The 22,338-nt window shown below is 39.7% G+C and overlaps 1 protein-coding gene across 3 annotated transcripts in view; it reads left to right on the forward strand.

Annotated features, from left to right (window-relative positions):
• The window catches only part of KIAA1549 (KIAA1549 ortholog), a 152,098-nt gene that overhangs the window by 104,363 nt on the left and 25,397 nt on the right, over positions 1–22,338 (forward strand). For all 3 annotated transcript variants that reach the window (XM_076339853.1, XM_076339861.1, XM_076339870.1), the window contains exons 9-11: positions 1,587–1,764; positions 3,984–4,168; positions 19,460–19,662. In XM_076339853.1, coding sequence (XP_076195968.1) covers positions 1,587–1,764; positions 3,984–4,168; positions 19,460–19,662 — 566 coding nt within the window. The remainder of the gene's footprint in view (positions 1–1,586; positions 1,765–3,983; positions 4,169–19,459; positions 19,663–22,338) is intronic.

Genomic DNA, 22,338 nt, shown 5'->3' on the forward strand with positions numbered 1-22,338 from the left:
AATACAAAGTTTTGCTTTTGCAAACCTCAGATATGCAAACATTTGTGGGTTTGCTTTACTTTAAGCCTATGGGCAGTGTTTGAGATTCTATTATATTAAATACGTACTTCATAGTAAAGGATAATTCTGAAGGAAACTAAATGTATTGTTCTACTTGTGGCGATTCCTTCCAGAGCTCTTCAAACTCTGTTTTACATGATAGAATACCTCCTACTATTTGTTTGGCCTAATTCTAGGTTGAGCTCACCATTACATGTAAATGGTTAAACAGAGGACAGTTGTTATATATAAGATTTAATTTTACAGGAATTCAAAATTGTTTTGTGAGTCTTATATGCAATGTAGATGTTTGGTGGTTAGAGAGTATCTACAGGGCTTCCTCATAGCATGCATTCTTTTGATTATTAACATCTTCAGAAGTAGGTAGGAAGAATTGCTTCCCACAGTGTCAAAAACATTCCTTCCTGAAGGAAGGTGGATGTCAGGGGGAGCTGTTTGGAGGATGAAGGTGACTGTGCAGGTGCTTTCGCTGAGGAAGAGCAAACAGTTCTATTTGAAGCTAACAGAATATTTGCCTGTGTAGCTGCTTAACATTTGGAAAAACTGGAACAAAGAGGTGTGTGTTATGAATAAGAAAGCAAAGTCAAAGTAGGTATTTAGAGAAGGAAAAGTGCAATCACACTAATCTCTTCAGTAGCTCCTGCTAACCGACAAATGCTAAAGGCAGAGGAGACTTCCAGGGTGGCATGGTGTTGGCATCTTTAGAGTGAAAGCAGTTCTCTTCAATACTGGATCTGTACGTTGTCATGAAACGAATAGGAAAAAAAAATGGACATTTCAGGTTTGCCATAAAAATGTATTATACAAGGGATCACTTCCCTGGAAATTTTCCTTTCAGTTACAAAATAGATATTTCTGTAAATTTCCTAGGGTCTTGGAGCACTTGAGTGGTGCTTGTGTAATTAGACACCGATATATTATTCCAGCAATGCTGTCTTCCCCTGGAAGGCTTCCGATCAGAACCTTTTGTATAAGTATTATATCCTGAATAAATATCCTGAATTTTAGTTTGGAAACAAATGATTATTACTGAATATTAGCTCTGTGTATCTATGCTTGTCCAACATTGATTTAAGCTCTTCTCAGATGAGAGAACTAGCCTGTGTGTATGTTGCCTTTGCTGCATACTGTATTTTGGAGCACTACACATGGCATGTCTTCCCATCAGACTTCTCTGGATATTGACAATTTCCAAACTGTGCCAGTTCACAGCAGTTACGTGGTTAGTATAATATCACGTTCTTTGGTGAGATAGAGAGATTTTCCTTAACAGCAGTTGTATTTCTACATCATAATACAAGGTGGAATCTTTTTTATGCACTAGGGGTTGCACACAGTGGCAATTAAGACAGATACTGATGCCATCTTGGCAAAGCTGTTCCAAATGTTTCTTTTTAGATAAGTGTCCTTAAGGTCCAGGCCCTGTGAAGGGAAGGGGGAGAGAGGGTAAGGACTGAAAGACCAAATGTATGGGAGCCCCAGATAAATACAACTGAAAATGTAAAAGCTTTCCAATTTCTTCTCAGATTGTGAACGTGTCACGGTTAGTTGGTGTTGATAACCCCGTGGAGCTGATCTATTTTGTGGAGGACCAAGATGGAGAGAGACTCAGTGCTCTGAAGTGCTCAGACCTGATGAACAGAGTTGATATCCAGCGGGCTGCAATCATCCTTGGATACCGCATTGAAGGCACCGTTGCACAGCGTAAGCCCTATCAAATCCACACTGATGCCAGCAAAGAGAAACAGGAAGGGTGACATTAGCTTTGGAGACTATGGCACTGCAGTGTGCCCAGTGTTGCAGTGTTTTGTTCTTGGGATGCTGCAATTTTGACGCTCCTGAGGAAATAAATTTTAGCAGTCTTGCAGTGAGCTATATGGTGTTGCTTTGCTTCTTGAGGACTCTGCTGAGCTTGGAATTGCAACAGGGTCCTTAAGTGCAAGCCTCATTGCATTCACTTTAGTGCTTGTGCTAGGAGAATACTGTGCTAGCTAGATACCTTCTTGCCATTTTCATCTCTTTCTGCTAGTCCAGTATTTCTACACTGCTTATCTTGCCCAGGAGCTTGCACACAACTCACGATTGTGGGATGGGTGGGTGTCAGAGCGAAACGGGTGTTTCCTTTAGCTGAGTAATGGCAGTGAAGTTTAACACAAGTCACTGGTTTTTGTTTGTCTGAATTATCGTTTCTGTGAGTGAAAGATGTAGGCTAATGCTAGTTGGGGCATTTTGGAGGGTATAAGAAGAAAGAAACACTTTATTTCCTTCATTGAATATGATTGACCTTATTTTTATTTGTTTGTCCATCAGTAATCTATAAGTAATGTAATCTTTTAATAAAGATAATATAAAAGGAATGTAATCTTTTACTAGACACACAGCAGAATAAATATGACAGGTCATAGAAAGTCATAACGACTTTATTCAGGAAGCTTGGTATGTAAATTGCAATAAGGAGCGAGACAGAAGGCCTACTCAAAATTCCATGTTATGATTAGGAAAGAAACTTGAAAATATTTTAAAACAGTAACAGACGTTATCTACAATAGATCATATACAATACAACGTTGCTACGAATGCTTAATTACCTTTTCTGTTTTCTGTGCAATATGGAGGCATGAGTTACATTGTACCACAGGGTATTTTGCCAATAGAACTGGCATGTGTCTGATTTTTAAAATTCTCTGCAGAAAGAAAAGAAAGAAAATAGTAATAATGGGACCTTCTGGATGTGTTTCTAAATTTTGTCCCTCATTAAAACAGTAGTTTAAAGATAGGTCAGTAGCTCATATACGTCTGCTTAATATCTGTTAATGGACTGTAATATTGGTTAGACAGAAATGCAAAACAGTTGCAAGAATAAATTCCCTTTACAAAAAATGGTAAGTGTTGAACAAATTTAATGAAGTGTTTATAGCTTATTCTGCATGTTGAAACTTTGATGCGTCATTAGAAAGTTCTTTTAAGAGGCATAGAATTGTAGAATTTTTTCTAAATGTTTCCTATTGGAAGAAACTAGACAAAAAAAGGTTATTTTTATAACAGAAAATGTAGTATCATAAATGAGCTGTCAGATGTATAAAATATAAGAATTATAATATTTTCCTTTAATCTCTAGATTCATCATTAGAATGGCTGTTAATAAAAATGATATATAAAAATAAGATTGCATAGACATACCGTTTTTAATGTGAAAACATCATTTTAGGAAAGTGCATCAGTTTGACTAGAAGTGTGTTACTGCTGTGGTTTTTAGTCCCACATATAACCACTATGCAAAATAGAGCAAATGAAAGTTTTGTAGATTCTTCCAGTTCACTTTTTACATGCATGACCAGTTCGATTACACTTTCCAGTAGTTTTTTCATCTGTTTGGCTCGCACACTGACAATGAAACAGAGAAAGGAAAAAAAAGTAATAAAAACTGCAGAACTATACACCTTGGGGAGGAGGGTCTTACTGATTTCAAATTGACTGTGATTATTGATGGGGAAGGTAACAAAATATATAATGTATAACTAAAGAGAAGAGGCAGCTGATAATACTGCTTAAAGCAGGATACAGGCAATAAGGTTGGAAAGTCCTTCTCACCTTTGTTAGTGGTAAGTCATTTTTCTGGACCCATTTCACTATGTCAGCTCAGTTTTGGATTACGGAATGATGTGGCAGAAGTGTATTTTCATTAGTAATTTAAACACGGGTCTTCAGAAGGTAGGCCAGGACAATCGATCACCTGCCCCATGCTTCCTGAGCATGACATACATTAACTTATAAGTGGTATGACATTTCCTGTGATGTGCGGCTGGTTTCTGATAAATTCTTTAACTACCATTTACAAGAACATAAAAATACGTAACCTTGAAGTGTCCTCATTTAAAAATATATAACCACATAAAATTGCTGTCTTCTTTTTAACTTAACAGCTGTGGAGAAGCTGAAGGAGTCCACCTCAGAGTCACAGAATAGCAACCTATGGATTATTGTTGGTGTGGCAGTCCCAGTTGCTGTGGTGCTCCTGATCGTTATTATTTTATACTGGAAACTTTGTCGAACAGACAAACTGGAGTTTCAGCCAGACACGATGAGCAACATTCAGCAGCGACAGAAGGTAAAAGGGGGAGCTGTGCTGAGAGGAGCTTGAGTATTCTGAGTATAAATGAATGGGAGAGTCTAGGGAACACCTAGCATCCTTAAATAGCATGTGGAAACACAGTTTCAGAGCCTTCTGTTTTTTAAAAAAAGAAAAAAAGTCAAATGGTAGTTGAAGTCAAGAATCCCATAGTGTTTTATTTATTCTCCTAGGTATATGATACTGAGTTAGATAGGTACATCCTTCTGAAATGTGGGCACTGAGGCTGAAAGGAACCTTTCTTTATCGCTTCATTTCAAGGCTTTGGCTAGGACTGAATAAGAGGAAGTATACTGAGTGTTTAATCATTGACCTTGTTTTCTGCAGAGGGTTGAATTTTTCTTTGGAGAGCTTCTGCTAAACTAATTTGACAGCTAAACCACACCATCCGTTATACCTCATGCTGGAACTAGAATTTGCTAGAGCCTATCCTTCCTGGTCTGCTTTCTGCTGGAGCTCTTGTGTCATCATTGTGAGAGCCTGTTGCAGGACTAGAACTTTAATTAGTGGATCCACATGAGACTGCATGAGTGAGCGTGTGGGCCGGAGTGTTGGAGGACTGGGTTAGGATGGTGAAAAATTCAGTAGTCTGTCTTTTTCCTGCCCAAGACTGTAAATTAAAAAATATGTGGTCCAGGATTTTCACAAAGGATGTATTCAGTAAAAAGAGTGGAAAAGTGACTAAAGGGTTACAAATCCTACTTTCCCTTTTTACAGCTGAAGAGAACCGGTCTGTTTCTCAGAGATGCTTATTACTGACTGTACCTTCAGAGGCATTATTAAAGGCAAAATAATCTGCCTGTGCTAATCCTCTGGTACTGTAGTCATGTTCTTGTACTGTCGCCTCATGTTCAGTCATACAGTTTTCTCCATAACAAGTCTTGTCTGTACACCATGCTCTCTTTCAAGATAATTAATGATGTGAAAGATGAGAGAAGCAGAAAGCGGTTGCACTTCCAAAGCAGTCAGAACAAATCAATAGTAACTTCCACTTGTCTTGCCACTGCAGATTGAGTGTCAGAATCGAGGTCGGCAACAAGTGGTACCCTTTGATGAACTTCACCCCCTGGTACCTTGTTTCACCTGTGCTGCGGTAATATGTAACATAGATTTTGATTGAAGAAGTTCCCCACAGTAGTTTCAGCTAATTTGAGAAGGGTCATACAAAAAAGGCGAGAGGGGATCATTACCCTTGGTACACTATTTCATCACATGCATTTGCGGTACCTCTCTGCTGTCGCAAGCTTTTTGTAAGAAAGCGGTTGGGTTGACTGTAAGGCCAGAAACATCTTTCATAGTTTTACTTTCTTTTGGGAAAATGGCTCAGTTGTTTTTCTCCACTGCTTCCACAGTATTGTACATTTTAATCGTTCATGAATCGGAAGCCTTGAACTCGTTTGTATGCAAGTCTCATTTCAGTTCACCTAGGGAGCCTGTCACTTTGCCTTCTTTAGGGAAGTCACTGTAAGCAAACTAGAAAGAACCAGTAAGGACGTCTAGTCCAATCCTTGTGCCAGTGGATGGCTTATACGTTAATACTAAATGAGGTAAAGCAATAAAAAGTGTCTTAAATTTTTATCGCTTAGCAGATTAAACAACTGGCAGAGTCTACTTTGAAAACCATTTTCCTCCTTTGCCCAAGATCCAGAACAAAAGTAGTACTCTGGCTTCCTTAGTAGCAGCCTGTCTTTGGGCTTTCTTCATGTCTTCGAACAGTGGGTTGGAATTCCAGGTCAGAATAGGGCATATTTAATAAGCACTGAAGACCCCCAGACAGTCACAAGAGAGTACAAATGATTAGGGAGATTTGGTCTGGTCCTGCCCTTTAAAATTGTTTGTGTTTTTTATACTTTTTTTACAGTAATTGCCAAGAAATGATCAAAGGAGTGAAATCATGTAGTTGGGGATTTAGGTCTGTAAATAAACTCAATTTAAAAATGGACTCGGGCTCCCCCTTCCTCACCCCACCCACAATTATTTCCATTCCCGCTTCACAGAGCTTGACTTTGGTACCAAAGGAAAGTGAAGGCCTGCACTGCATCTGTAAATGGAAGTATGTTTAGGTTAAAGATCTGGGTTTTTCTCTTGGAATCAATATTTCATTGGTAAAAACCATAAAGATGCATTTATAGTGCTAGCTTTTCTCACTTCCATTAATCTTTAAAAAAATTTTCTTTTAATGTAAATATAGAAATGGAATGTATAAATATCAAAGTATTTCATTAACATATGCATGGTATATCCATACTGGAAATAAAGACAATTCTTTTCAACTATGTAATAAATCTACAATGTGTTTCGCACTTGAAAATGTGTGTTGGTTGGAAGATAGGAAACTGAGACACGCTTTTCTTTTTCAGATTAAATAGGATATCATACTGCACTGGTGGATCTCCGGAGGTAGCACCAGTCTTTTTTTACAGTGTGTTTTAATTAGCCATTTTAACATAGCAGATCAGTGGGCAGCATAATAATCTGTTAGAATTCACAGTAGCAGCTGATAGCAAATTATGTCACCTGTGACTTAAAAGCCTGGAACAGGGTTGGAAGTGGGGTGAGGGGAAAGCCTGTTTGCTTCACGCTGCTGAGGAAAGACTTTGCCACTAAAAGGCTGGTTCCTTGAAACACCAAGAGAGAGAACTTCTGTAACGTATGGTAATGCAGATTACATAAGTAAGACATAAGTTTTGCAGGAGCTTTTTATCCTCAGTTTAGAGTCTCTTTTACAAATTTGCGTTCTTCTCTTCAGAGCAATGCTTTAAAGACACTACAAATTTTCCTGGATTCTGTGGCCCCATGTGTCATTCTAGTATCATCTTTTCTCTCTTCCTTCCTTTCACTTAATCACTTAATTCTCGTTTTAAACTCCTGCTTTTTCCTGAAATATTTTTATATGCACTCAGACAATATAATTATTTAAGTTTTAAATTTAATCTTCTGTATGTCAAGGTTTACTTTTACAGAGTAGGTGTGATTTCTGTGTTCCTATGACCACCATTAAAAGTAAGTCATAAGCTGCATACCCTCACAGTCTATCTTCTGGTGAAGCAGACCAGTACTACTATCTGTTGATAGTAAGACCCTACATGCCTTTTGGGTGTGCCTCGAGGGTATGGCTGCCCAGGTACACCTCAGTGAGGTAAAGATCACCAGGTAGTTGCGTTACGCAACAATTCAGGCATACTGGCCAGCGTATCATGCCAGCACAGCTAACCTGCTTTGGTCCCTTATCTGCTCTGTGGACACCCCTTTAGAATACTTAGGTCACAGTCCCTCACTTGTGACTGTCAATAAAAGCATATTTCCCATTTCAGCAGGCATGGCTGTGTTGAAAAATACTCAGATCCTGCGGTGACAAACCCACAGAAGTACCCAAGATTGTATCTGTATTTATGTGCCATAGCAGCCCCGAAGCTGGACTTGAGTCCAGATTTGCTGCTTGTCCCCACCCTCAAGGCCAGGTCACTCTCAAAGATAATATAGATAACAGCAAAGATAATGTTTCTTCTAAGGTGGTGACATGGGCAGGGTCAACTGTATTCAGCGAAGGCCTGTTCTGCAGATTGGGTGTACCATGCCACTCCACCAGTTTCCGTTCTCTCCTTCTGGCCTTCTAGTTTCATCACAGGATCAGTGTCTTGCAGATGGGATGGCGTAAGTGTCCTTCTTAAAAAGGCTCATAATGTTATCTTCTGCAAAGGGTAGAGAGAAAGCCTGAACTCAGACAATACTAAGGGATGTTTTACTTCTGGGTAGTCTCAGAAGTCTGCTACTGAAGTGAATATGAATACAAAGATAAATACATAGGAGAGAAAACTGACGCTAACAAAACCAGGTTCGAAGATAAAGTAATAAAAAAAAAAAAGGACCTTGAAGAGACTGATTAGCTAATCCATCCCTCTGCCTCAAAGCAGGATTAATAATACCTGAAAAATATTGTTACCTTTTTCATTCTGGAGATTAGATGGGAAAACGTGCTTAGATCGAAGTTATTTGGACCCTTTTTAAACTGGGAGCTAAGGAAGCAGGTCAGAGCAGTGAATTTCTATGCAAGATTCATTGGTCTGTGCAAGGATAATTCTTTTCAAGATATGGAACTAAGATACTTAAAAGGCACATCAAGTATTCATGACTTGTTCTGTAAGCCGTAGCATCCTACTGGAAATTCACCTTGATGTGATCTGGGTTGTTGCGCTGGATAAAGATGTCTTTGCCTTTGGAAGTAAAAAAAAATGCCTAAGTGGCATTTTAAAATTACAGGATTCTCTCTCTTGCCGTTGCCTATATCCACCGCAACATTGTCCAAACCTGAGCTTTTTTTCTTGCAAAAAAAAAAGCTGTGCCTTTTGTGGGAAATGGAATTTTTGCCATGGGTTGTTTTTCTTCTTCATGAAAAAATGGATAAATGTCTTTAATGCCCAAACCATCATTCTGCTCTGTACTGGAGTATTGAAATTTTTGTGTGAAAACACCTTCAACCCCTTTCCTCTTCCCCAGAGAGCAAAAAAGCCATTCTGTATATTATCTGTAATGCAAACAGAGTTGGCAATATTATTTCTTTCTCTGTGGACATCCAAAAATTAAAATGGAACCTGGTTCACTAGGGATTTCACTTTCCCTGCTGTGTACAAGCGTTTGGAGGAAAAAAAAGTCAAATCCTTTGCTAGGACTTTTCCGAGGTAGTTTCAGCTCTAGGCAGTTATTCATGGGAAGGCTCCCCACCCTAATGACAAGAATCTCACACCTGTGGACAAGCTCATTGATGGTTTATTTAGAAGGTCTTGGATGTTCTCCTGTAAATGCTGGGCATGCTGAAGTCATTGCCCTTTGCAACGCTAACTTGGACCGAGTTGCTTACTCAGCTCCTAGTTTTTCCAAGGCCACATCCTAAAACCCTAGGGGGAAAAAGCCTACTTCTCCAGCCAGCAGTTGCTCCTCTGTGGGGCCCTCTGCATGCCACTGGTTCTTAAAAGGCTGAACACATCTCTCCAGCTCAGTGCCCCTCCTGTGTGTTCACATGTGGGAGAGGTGGGGTGGCTCAGTCCCCATGAAGCCTAGGACAAAGCGTACAGTACCCCACCTTCTCCTTGAGCCGTAGCACAGATAGTGTCAGAGCTGGAGGGCTGCCAATCTGCATCGTGTGCCAGCAAACCTCAGCTAATGTGTAATCACCTGGGGACCGTTACCAGCCCTTGCGTGTCTGCTCTAATCTGTGCTGCTTCTGACAGCCAGCCAGACCTCCGTGTGTCACTCACGGTTACAGGTAATGAGTCATGCATTCTGTAAGATGTCTGAGAGAGGCTTGTGTGGATTTTTATTTTTCCCTCCAAGCAGGGACATCTGATACCTGAATCTCATGTGTCAGGTGTAACTTTACACCTCTGAATTGAGAGTTTTGCTTATTATTGTGTATTCAGTAGACTACCTCTTGGATGTTCCCAGGATCAAAGAGGCCAGCCCTGCTGGAGGCTAAATAGTAGGCTTCTGCTCCTGGTATAAAGAATTCTTGTGATGTTTTGACATCCTGTAATGCTTTTGTTCATCTGTATAATGTAGAGGCAACAGCTCTGCATTGCAGAACAATTCTAGTCAAAAGAGACTCATGTTAAGAAAGGCAGCTGACACCAGTCTTAATAAAAACTACTTGAAAACTGACATGAGTTTCTGCAAGAGATTCATGTCTGTGCTTACTGTTTGCATAACAAGTATCATTCATTTCTAATAGCAGCCTTAACTAACTATCCAAATTGTTGTCTTTTTGGAATTGGCATACAGGTTCTGCTGCTTCAGAGTCAATAGCTGGATTCTAAAAAGGAACACATTATTCAACATCTTAATTACTTCTCAACAGTACATTTCTCTGACAGCAATTCCTCTGCAAGAGCTCTTTTGTGGGAACTCTTCTTCTGTAATGAGGATTAACTATTCACAAATTGTAGAAATAAAATACCACACTTAGATATACTGCTTATACCAATAGACATGAAAAGTAAAATGTCTCCATCTGCTTTTTTTACAAACATTTGAGTAGCTGTCTTGAGGTCAGACCAAAAGACCAGCTAGTCCAGGTGCCAAAAGCAAAAGCCTGTAGAAGGGGAGAAGAACAGGGCAAGTACATGTGATGTTTTGCCTTGAGTAACTCTTCAGCCTCCAGTTATTTGAGGCTAAGGGACTTTCTCTAGAAGTTGTGATACTTAGCAACCCTCAACAATTTCTCTTCCATGAATTTGTCTGGTCCTTCTAAACCCATCTGAGCTGCTGACAGGGATTTCCACAGCATGTTATATGAAGAACCACGTCACCTGGTTTCATGTTGCTTTTACCCTGCCACCTCCTTGTTTTCTGTGATGGCCCCTAGTCCTTGTATTGGAGGGGACAGTGAACAGCTGATTCCTAGGCACTTGCTCCTTGCCAGCCTTGACTTTACAGATCTCTGTCATATTCCCATCTCCATCATCTCTTTTTCCAGACAGAGGAGTCCCAGTTTTCTTATCCATTCTTTTGAACTGCCCTTTGAACCAACTGTGCTAGCCTTTGAAAAGGCTAGAACATTTTCTAATTCTTTTCCATCCTTTTTGAGAGGGAGAGACTAGAACTGCATGTGCTATTCAAAATGTAGGTGACCCATGGATTTAGAGTGACATTTATATAGTGGCTACTCTTTGAAAAGGTGTTAAACAAAAAGAAAAAGAATCCATTTTCAAAATACGGATAAACTTTATACCATTGTCGTGGTTTAACCCCAGTCAGCAACCAAACACCACGCAGCTGCTCACTCACCTTCCCCCCCAGTGGAATGGGGGAGAGAATCAGAAGAGCAAAAGAAAGAAAACTCATGGGTTGAGATAAGAACGGCTTAATAATGATAATAATAATAATTGTAATGAAAAGGAAAACAACAACAGAGAGAGAGGAACAAAACCCAGGAAAAACAAGTGATGCAACCGCTCACCACCCACCAACCGATGCCCAGCCAGTCCCTGAGCAGCGAACACTGCCCCCCGGCAAACTCCCCCCAGCTTATATACGAAGCATGATGTCACATGGTATGGAATATACCTTTGGCCAGTGTGGGTCAGCTGTCCTGGCTGTGCCCCCTCCCAGCTTCTTGTGCACCTCCTTGCCGGCAGAGCATGGGAAGCTGAAAAGTCCTTGATTTTATTGTTGCTAAGCAGTGTTTATACTAAAACATCGGTGTGTTATCACATTATTCTCATGCTAAATGCAAAACACAGCACTATACCAGCTACTAGGATGAAAATTAACTCTTATCCCAGCCGAAACCAGGACAACCATCTTAAACATAATAGACCACTGAGACTAGATTTATACTGGGGAAATAAATTCTGTCTTTCCTAACAAAAGCTGATAAAGAGTTTACTGTACAGTTTAGCTATTTTGGGAACAAGGAAACGGGCCAATATCAAATCACTGTTGCCTAAGGTTTTAATGTTGCTACTCACTTGTAGCTTCATTTCAGCAAGCAGATTATTTCTGCAGTATATATGAATGCACTTTCTTTCTGTGTGCATTAAACCCTTTTTAGATATATAAATGTCTGAGTCACTGAGCCCAACAAAATACCAGCACAAAAATAAATGAAAATTGCTGACCTATGCTCTACCTTAGAAGTCTTACTTTTCTCATCATTTGCGAAGAGGAAGTGTTTCTGGACTGTGTTGTGTATGTGCTCTGTCCAGATGGTGAGAGCCATGTTATGAATGTATTCTTTTGCTTCACAAGTTGAGAAGAGAGTTTCCTTAATTTATAATTTTTTGATGCGTTGTGCTACCTCTCTTAGAGGTTACAGTTGATGTCAGTGTTGTGTACGTGGCCTTGGAGGAATAATTGTTTGACATAACTTATGGACAGAAGACTGGTGGAACTGAGACACAGCGGTGACCTGTCTATCCTATAAAGCTGGTAATCTTTTTCTAATTTACTCCTGACACTTTCATCCAACCAGTGTGCAGAGGAACCTCACCAAACCGTGATTAAGATAGTATCCGCCCTGCAGCATTTCTGTCTGAGAAGGAAGGCTAAAAGTGTGTATGATTCAGGCACAAGATTCTGCCTGTTACAGCAGTTATCCCAGCAGCCTGTGGGCATAGATGTACTCAGAGTTATGGGCTTTCAACAACATGATCCCTCTTATATTTTGTGAAATTTACTGAGCTGTCACAGTAATATTAGTGTGGCAGGAAGAAAAGCACAAAGGAGAAGAAGAGGGATGATGAAAATCCGCGAGAAGAATTTGTCTTAAGAAAATATTTCAGAACAGGTGTCTTGAGAATTTCAGGCTTTATAAAGTTTTATAAGTTTGGGGGTTTCTTTATTTGTTTTTAATCCAACTCCAGGAGCAAAATTCCTGAGGTGGTATTTTTTGTGGGATTCCTGCTTTACTTACTCTCTGTATGGCAGTAAACCAGAGTTTTGACTTTTCAGAGGAGGGAAGGAGGACCAGAGGCTGTACGCTAGCTTGTTCTGGTTTTCCATGCCAGCACTGGCTATACCGTGTGCTACTTTTCCCCATCTTGATGGTAGAAACCCATGCGACTATTAAGCATGTTTCTTCTCCACGAGGACATGTTTGCTCAACTGTTTTACCTGTTCCCAGTAACAGTGATAGTTGACAGAAGTGCTGTTGTGATGACAAACATGAGATGTAACTTGTGTGAAGAGGTACTTGGTCCGAGATGAGAAAATGGGCAGCATTTTGTACATACAACCCCTTTTTTGGCCCTCAGATCTCAAAATCCTGCTTCTTTTTGAGATGGGGCTTGTCATAGAGGGTACAGGCTGTAACACAGCTGTAATGGAAGGGTGATGGCATCCCACCTAAGAGGCAATATAGTGAACTGGCATTGCACATACACTTCTTTTTACATACCTACACGGTTATCAAGTGAAGGTATTTAAATGGAATTAGAGACCTTTTTTGGTTTGGTGCTTAAAAACATTTCTTAAACCAGCAGCAGTGAAGCATCCCTCTGCACATTTGTCAGTGATGCTTAGTATATTTTTTTGAAGTAGGCCGGGAAAGAGTTTGTGCTGACGGCATAAGTTGGTTGCATCATATCCCATTTCATAGGGAAATTGTGTCAATGGCACAAAAGGATCTTGAGAAATACAGATGGGTCTTTTTTCAGTATTTTGAGGGAGGCTATGGAGATGGAACTCTGCTTCTATGTGATCTACTAATACGCTTTTTTCATCAACAAAGGTTTCTTGTGTCTTAACTCAGATACGTGTTATTGTTCTTGAATGGCATGTATAATTTGTATGCATACTTTACAGGCAGTCCCTGACTATGATCCCAAAGAGTTTTATGTTGAAGGAGAGCAATGTAAACAAAAATACAGAGGGTGTACTTATGTGCGTAAGGGGTGGGAATGATATTAGAATGAGCTGAATAGGAAAATGAGACTGAGAAAGGTGAACATGCCTTGGTACTTCTAAAGTTTTATTTATTGGTAGATTGGTAGGTGTTTTAAATATCGCATGGAACAGTCACTGCAAACAATATGGATGAATGATCCTTGTGGGAGGAAGAAGTAGGTGACATCTTGGATGGGATAGTAGAAGCATGGTGAAAAAAAAAGAGTTAAAATTAAGAAGACCCTAGCAAGCACGCTAGCAGCTGCAAATAATTGTGCTTACTGGTACATCATGAGAGTAATGCAGTGAATTTGCACTACCCTATGCTATGGTGCCCTGGGAATACAGAGAAGGGTTTGGTGGTGTGAATCTCAGATCGTGGAAGGCAGTTTGCAATGTTTAATAGCTTTAAGCCACCCTAAATCAGACGGACTTATATCTTCAACCTACATTAATTTTAAGAACACTGATTCTCATTGCCTTGCTGCATTTAAACTAGTAGACTTGAAAACTTTTTTTTTCTGTAAAATTTCTTTATCCCGTCATTTTTGTAGCATTCCACGTGCTAGCATGTTAGTAAGGTTATAAGTCAGCAGAACTTCTTTACAGGGTTTCCTGTCCTGTTCATAGATTGTGTACCAACACTAAAGTATTACTTTTGAAATCATGCTTAGCTCCTTTGTTTCCTTAGAAATGTATCTTAACAGCCTCTTCTCAATGAGTCTAGCTCTACAAGGAACAAGGCAGGACTGTGGTATAAAATCAATAGAAAATTGTCTTAATGCATTATTCTTCATATTATGTCCAAATTCAAATGCCACTTGTAGGAACTACAGGAAGAATACTGAGTAAGTGTATTTCTTCTCTTCTGCTTTCTGCTGAAATTATTCACTGACCTGTGTGTGCAGTATTTGCTTTCTTGAAGAAACAGATTTTTGACATTCCTGGTGTGTCTCTGCATCTAACAAAAGAATATATTGGCAACCATGTTATATTTATGTGACTTGAACAGTACTGAAACTATTAGCTGCTTTCATGGAGTAAGTCTTGACCGAGGTGCACAGACTTTGTAGGCCTCTGTGGAAATGATATGATTTTTCTACAAATTGAGCTTCAGATACTTTTTTTTTTTTTTCATTCAGTATGTAACAGTAGAATTAAAGCACTGTCTTGACTTACCAATTTGAAATCATCTTCCCCTTAGATTTCAGCAGGTTCTGCATTTGTATAATAATACAATGCCTTACGAATGCAGTAGTTTAGACATGTTCATTTTGGTGGTAAGCTTCAGAGTAGTTTATCTTTTCCCTTTCGCAAATATAGAAAGATAAAACAAATGAAAACCTTCTCTAACAACTTACATTTAAAACAAGAAACCTTTGCTAATACTGGTTTTGTGCAGTCTTAGGTAAAGGCACTTGAGGCTGATAAAAAGAGGCTCAGTTTCAGCACCTGAACAAGTAGCGGTATCAGCACAAATGTTCTCTTAAAAGAGATTGTATTCTTTCCTTGGTGGTGGTTAATTTATGAATAGTAGATGACAGATCCACACATGGTATTCTGGCCACCTGTCCTAAGATGAGCAGAGGTCATCCAATCTGTTACACCATATAACTTGATATTAAGAAAAGGAAGAATGCAGCAGGTGGCACACAGAAATTCGTAAGAAAATGTAGGAAAGCTCTTCAGTCTGGAACAACACTATTCATTCGTTCCACTCAGTCTCAGTGATCTGACCATCTAGTCTTGCAGAAAGCAGAGTTGTGTTTCAGTATCCTTCAGACACTTTTCACTGAAAATGTAGATTTTTTTTTTTTTTTTTAGTATCAGTTCTCAGTTAAAGTCATAATGTTGCCATGGTCTAGGAGGTGAAGTATCAGAAGTGTAGATTTTTTTTTTTTTTTTTTAAGAAAATAAAGTGGGTTTCTGCCAGCTTTGTTTCTGCAGTAGTAATCATATTAGTATTACTATTTCGCAAATAACAGGTATTATTTTTAGTAAGTCGTTTTATCAATTTTTTCATTGAGGACCATCTTTTCATGGTCCCCTGGCCATTTTCAGTGGCCTTGAAAGGTCATGAACAGTCAGATATGTTTTTTATATATGTATTTTCACATTATATTTTTTAATCATGGTTTTTCATTCATATGCGCAAACATGCATGTACGCACATGCATACAGTCTCTCATACCGTTCATATATTGGCTGGAGCTGGTACTGCCAACTTAAGCTTTTTTAGCAGGAGATATCTAGAAATGTTATTATTTGGCTGTACAAAACTCTGCAAGATTTGAATCATTCAGGTCGAAGTTTTCCATTCAAGTTTCAGTTTTATACTGAATCTTTTTTTAAGATGATAAGAACAGCTTGTTCTTTCAAAGAACGAGGTTAAGAAAAAATAGAGTGCTCTGTCCAAATTTTAAAAATCATTTTGGAGAAGCTCTAGGGCATATTCTCAGCCTTTGGGGCTGCAGGGTGGGGAAGGAAAGGAAACAGGACCAGAAGGTTTTTCTGTGTGAGGGAAATGCTTTTGCTGATTCTGTGGGGAATTGCCCATGTCTAAGTTTTAAACCTTTGGGAAAATGTTTGCATGTGATTGACAGAGACTTGTTAGAGGTTTACCAGTTAAATTCTCATAGGTTTACACCTGTTCTGCACATATAAGCTCTGTAGAGCTGTACCTTCAAAGCTGAGAGGGTTTTTTCTCTGTTGCTGTACACAGAGGTTGTTATGAGGCCAGGTAAAGGAATAAGGAGCAATGAGCCTCGGGTTCTTGGATAGCGTAAACTGGAACGGGCAGCTGGCAGGCAGAGGGAGAGAGGGGCAAGAGGGCAGGATGGAGGGACTGGTTCTGCCTGGCAAGGAAGAGTAAGACCAGATGAGGAGTTTACCTGGCTGCAACTTCAGGAAAATAGAGCCACATGTTCTGTGGTGCCTGGGGTGAGTGCTTCTTGAGGCCTGGGATGGTGATACCTGAGACTTGCCAGTCCTCTGTTGCCACAAGCGTCCATGAAATCCATTGGCAAAGTCTCAGCCACCCTAGCTGCAGACGTGCATAAAAGAATACATCCTTTCTTTTCTTACATCCCCTCCTTCTTTCACTGTGTGTTTGCCAACTTCTGCATGAAATGAGATGGGTATCCTGGTTCTACAAATAACATTCTTACTTTCTACCCAACTTTGACTAATAGCAGAAGGCTGGGATCCAGCAGGGTGGGAGAGAGAAAGAAGGTTCCTATGGAAGAAATGAATTTATGATTTTGTAACTCAAGACTCTATTGCAATGCCTATGCATGAGAGGATCCAGTTGTGATTGTTCAGACAATCTTAACTGTGCCATTTCTTATAGTGTGAGTGCTTGTCTTTGCAATACTAACAGTCTTTTAATTCAGCTTCTGTGTGGTCTGTCTGCAGATAAACATTTGTGCATACATATGCTGTGGTGTATGTACATGTACACATAAATATATCTGTTTCCGTAACTGTGCTTAGATGAAAGGTTATGTTAGACTGCAGCTAGGAATAAGACTATTCAAAGTTAAAAGATTAAAAATTTATATTTTTGCATGTTGCTTTACTCCCCAGAGGGTTTACAAACCCAGTATGTTAGAGTTAACTCTAAGGTATATGTTGAAATGCATGCTTCAGACATGCAGCAATCTTAATAAAACCATACTAGTAATTCCAATATTGCTAGAATGTTTGTCTCTTTAGTTGTCCTTGCCCATTCCACCCATCACACTATTCAAAAAGGAGCAGTAACTTTGCAGGTCAGGTCAAGGGTGCTTATGAAGGGGTAGAGCACCACCAAATTTTTTTGTGAAATAGTTGTGCCCAGCACATGGTGAAGACTCTCATCATCTTTGGAGCAAAGGGGGCTGGAGGCAAGGGAGGGGAATGTAGTGAACTAGAGGAAGCGATCATCAGGGATCAGCAGCAGGGCTGTATAGGCATGAGGGTGGAGCATGAAAGGGTTCGAAGAAGGGAAACCACTGAAGGGCTTCAAAGGAAGAGCGTCGCACGCAGGAATATCTTCAAAGAGAATAGACGTAATGTCAAATGGATCAGAGGTGGAGGTGCGGTAACTAAGAGGAGTTTCAGTAATCAAAGTGCTGCAAGCCATCATGATAATTCTGGCAGCAGAAGTGAAAAGTGCCTCCTTAGAAGTATTTTTTTTGGGGGAAAAAAAGGCATGGAGATTTGGGGTGTTTTTTTAAGCAAGCAAGATCCTGAAGACAACATTTCAACTATGAAGGGGGGGAAGTTTCAGGAAGGTTCACTAGGTGGCTGTGACTCAAAAAATAAACAGTTACACCTTCACCTGGTCTAGCTCAGCAGTGCCTTTTTGAATCAGTAGTTGCAGCCATTTACATAAATTCAATAATTGAATCACCCATAATGCTGAATTGAAGGGACTGTTGTAAAGCCCCAGAAAAATGGAGTGTAGTGGAAGACATCCAGATCTGTTCAAATAATAAGCTTACTCATTTTGTGAGAAGAGGACCCTGAAACCTCAACCGTTGAGATAGCTCTTGGATTTTACAGGAGAGCTTTTATTGCCATCTACTGGTCTAAATAGGCAGTTTGCTCTACTACAACATCCTTTCTAAGAACCATTTGGAAAATGTTTGCTTACTAAGAAAATATTTTGAAGAGATTGTTTCAGAATATTCCTTAGGCAAGCTTATCTTTGGCATGATATCAGACGAGTCTGTTTATAGTTAGCTATGTTGGCATGCCAAGCTTTATGAAAGGGGGTTCATTTAAACATCTGGAACCTGACGCACCCATAAACACACTCCAACACATGCTTCACTTTGCAGGAAATCAGCTCTAGGAACACACAGAGGGTTTTGTACGTGTGCTGTGCAGTGGGTATGTGTGCATGCACTTTGAAAACTGGAGTTGTCAACATTTCTTTCTACTTTTGACTTCCAAACTACATAAAATTGAGCGGGACTTGAAGAAAAACTTTCTCTTGATTAGTTCTTCAGAATTTCTAATGACTCCAAAGCCCCAAAAAATCAGCAGGAGAGCTTGAAACTTGGAGGCTTGATTAAATTAAGTCTGAATCAAGTCATTGACAAGGTGAGATTAGCTTTTTTATAAATAGTTTATAAATACAGTTATAAAACTGCAAGGGCCAGTTCTGTGTCTTTCTCAAGCAAGACACCCATTGAATCCATAATCCCTTAATAAGATCTCTAGGATAAGTATCTAATTTCTCTAAACTCCAAAGCCTTTTGTATATTTTTCTGTCTATTCAGTATGAAATTCCTACGAGGTAGATTTTCAGTTCTTTTCTGGAGGCATCCATGCTGGCTGAAAAGCCATTGCTAGGCTGCCATATAACTCAGATCTGCAGAACGTTTATCTTTCATCAGATGAACTAGGTGTTTGTACAAGCACTCCCTGACTCCTGCAGATTTGGGGAGCTCAAAAGGGGGAAGATCAGCAGTGACATTATTCAAATTATTTAAACTCACCTCACTCATTTTGACTGAAAAAAATGGAAGGATGACCTGGCAATAGTTACCATTTCAGTCAGTACAAAGGTGTCTATGGCCTTGCACCCATAAGTACGCAAAAAGCTCCTCACACAATGATTAAATCTGAAGAAATAGCTGGAAAAAGATGTAGCAGCAACAGAAGGCTATTTTTTTAACTAGATTTGCTGATTTGGAGTTTTAAACTGTGTGTCATTATACTGAAGTAAGATGACAGAATTGTGGGGGGTTTATTTTTCTTTTCCCTGCAGCGCTCATGTTCATTCCTGAGACTACCATAGCCTGATCATCCTCCTAGTGGCCATTGTTTGCAGATCTTAACCAAAGCCTTTGTACTCATTGTCACTCATGGTTCCTATTTTTTGTCTTTGTTCTTCTCTCGCAGCTACAAGCCCCCAGTGTGAAAGGCTTTGATTTTGCAAAGCAGCATCTGGGCCAGCACAATAAAGATGATGTCCTGATTATCCATGAGCCAGCTCCTTTACCAGGACCTATTAAGGATACTACCCCATCTGAAAACGGAGATGTGCCCAGCCCCAAATCCAAGACTTCCTCAAAGCCTTCAAAGACTGTTCGACACAGAGGGAGGTCAGTTCACAGAGATAAAACAAATTGTAGTAGGTGACAGTTTATTAATGGCTGGCTATTACTGTATTTTTAGGGCAATTTCAGTGGAAAGAACTGTTCCAGAGCTCTGGGACTTGCGTTTTCTAGTGGGCCATCAGAGTTACACCTCGCTACTCAATAGTACAATGTTGTAAGGATTTAGTGTCCATTTTTCTCTTAAAGGCAACATTCCCAGTTAAGAGTGGTATTTAAGACACTACTGGGTTGGCTGGAGTCAAGTCATTGCTTGTTTAGTGGAAACACCAAGTGTATGTTTTCTGATGTATTCTCTTTGTAGTGATCTCTGGCTACCACGGCAACGGGTGGTTAAAAACAAGTGAAAACCATTGACAAATAGCAGTGTGTTTCAATAATATTAGTAGTGATCAATACATGTATGATAAGATATAAGATATTATGTATCCTTATAAGTAAGATAAGGAATTTCCAGCAATAAGTGGTATCTCCAAAATTCAGGGAAGATGCATGAGTGTTTTTATTTGTGGTTATCTGGTTGCTTTCATAGCAAACCAGCTTTGGTCAGGAAAAGGAGTGATGATTTACAGCTGTGCAAGTGGAGAAGTGTCTGTCAGCCTTCAGCAGTAATTTCCTAACCTTTTCCAATAATCAAATAATGTGAATGTGTCTTGCTGGAAAGGATTGTGTTTGTAGGATAGGCGCTGTAACCGAGCTATGTAGTAAAGAAGGATCTGTGCATTAAAAAAAAAAAAGGGATAAGTGGGAAGGCAATAGGTGGGAAAAAAACGGAGCCCTGAGGAGAGGAGTGCTATGATGAGTCACAAACAGCTCCTCACTGCGGAGTTCCTCTGTGCTCCACTTCCCAGTAACTCTTCTTCCTCTCCCTCCTTCTCATATTTTTCCACTCCTTTGTCTCCAGCTCTGCATCCCCTGTGCTTTTACCTATGTGCTATTGCATGGTGGGAGAAAAAAAAAAACAAGCAAGGGCAGAGTTGAATGAGCTTAGAAAGAAACTAACGGTGGTTCTTCCTGAGCTGCAGGTCTCTGAGACACAGCTTGCTCCTCTGCTCAACCTTCTGTGCTTCCTCTAAAGCCCCAGTTGTCCTAAGGTACTTGCTTCATCTTCCCCACGTGGGCTTTGTACAGCTCAGTTTCCACTTTCCCAGATGCTGAGTCTGTCTTCCTAACTCCCTATGGGCCTTGCAAGTAGTAGACTACCAGTGGTACAGTGGAAGGTGGGCAAAATTGCAAAATAATGGAAGAAAAATTAGCTAACTCGTTTTGGTGTAGCTTACATAAATTAAAACAAATTAATATAAATCAGAAGGACAAGCGTTTCTGTGTTTCTTTTAAAAAGTTCAAAAGTGACCTAAGACAGAGATGATACTTAAGGGGAGGAGAAGGTATCCATATTCACATGCACATCAGTATAAGAAAGAAATTTAAACTTGAGGCTGTTACTGTATTTCTTCTAGAATAATTCAGAAAATAAAGCGGGACAATTTTCAGAAGCCAACATTTTAATGCTTCCCCTGAAGACAATAATGAAGCGTTGATCAAATTTGGAACAAAGATATTTCCTTTTTTAATAGCATCTAAATTCAATCACTTCAAAATGTTTTCGAAACAGAATTTCCCTCCTCTCCCTCATCCTCCCTTAAGAGCAAATCTCCTTTTAGGCTTAACTATGGAGATGTTCCCATCATCTCCCTAACATGCTGACATGCCCACGTCAGCTTGAGATTTAAAACATTTATTCCCTGAGGCAGAAGTTGAAATGTGAAATGATAGTATAGTGTGTTGTGTTGGTTTTAGCTGTTTTCTGTTTTGTGAGGAAATACAGAACTGGGCTCATCACAGTGCAATTCAGGACTGTATGTTGCATGCCAGGAAATATAGTTGTGATTTGAGTACATGTTCTGTATCTGTAAAAAACAACAAACAAGGAAAACAACCGAGTTCTGAAAGCACAACATCTCTAGGCTCCGGCTGAGAGTTGGACCTGTTGTTTTGGCTTGAGAGGATACAACTGCATATTCCTCAGCACTTATAAAGAATGACTGATGTTGACTCAGCACTATTTATGTTCCTATAATTTACTTAATGATAATTTAGATAGACTGAGGAAAGAGTATGAAGGAATACAAAGCACAATGAGGTGAAACAGAAAGTCAGTAGCAGATCTGGAAACAGAACTCCAGCCTTATACTCTGCTGAACCAAGACAAAAGTGATGGAGATGATAGTTCTGCCCACCCTCTCCACCTTAGAAAAGAGGAAAAGATGCAATGGTGCAGATCTGTAAGCTCATTGAGAACCAGTTCTCCTTTTTTCCCTGCTAATTTTTTTTTTTTTTATTGGGATGTGACCTATTAGTATTACAGTCCTGCAGAAAAGAATGAAAGACAGAGTTCAATTAACAGTGCATTGTTCAGGGAGGAGAAAAAGGGGAGTTAAATTTGGAACATTGCCTGCTGCAACGAGTAGGTTTAACTTTCAATGAATTTGTCTGGCTGGGTATAGTTATCTTAGCCTGCATGCTCTAGACAGGTTGATGTTTAGCCAAGAGCCTCAGTAACTAGTTCAGATATCCATCTAGCCCAAGCAAATCTTGCACTTAACAAGGTTAATGCACAGACACGTGCACACTTTCAGTGATTAACTCCCTGCAGGAATAGAA

The sequence above is a fragment of the Aptenodytes patagonicus genome, chromosome 1 (assembly GCF_965638725.1).
Source record: "Aptenodytes patagonicus chromosome 1, bAptPat1.pri.cur, whole genome shotgun sequence".
NCBI classification, from domain to species: Eukaryota; Metazoa; Chordata; class Aves; order Sphenisciformes; family Spheniscidae; genus Aptenodytes; species Aptenodytes patagonicus.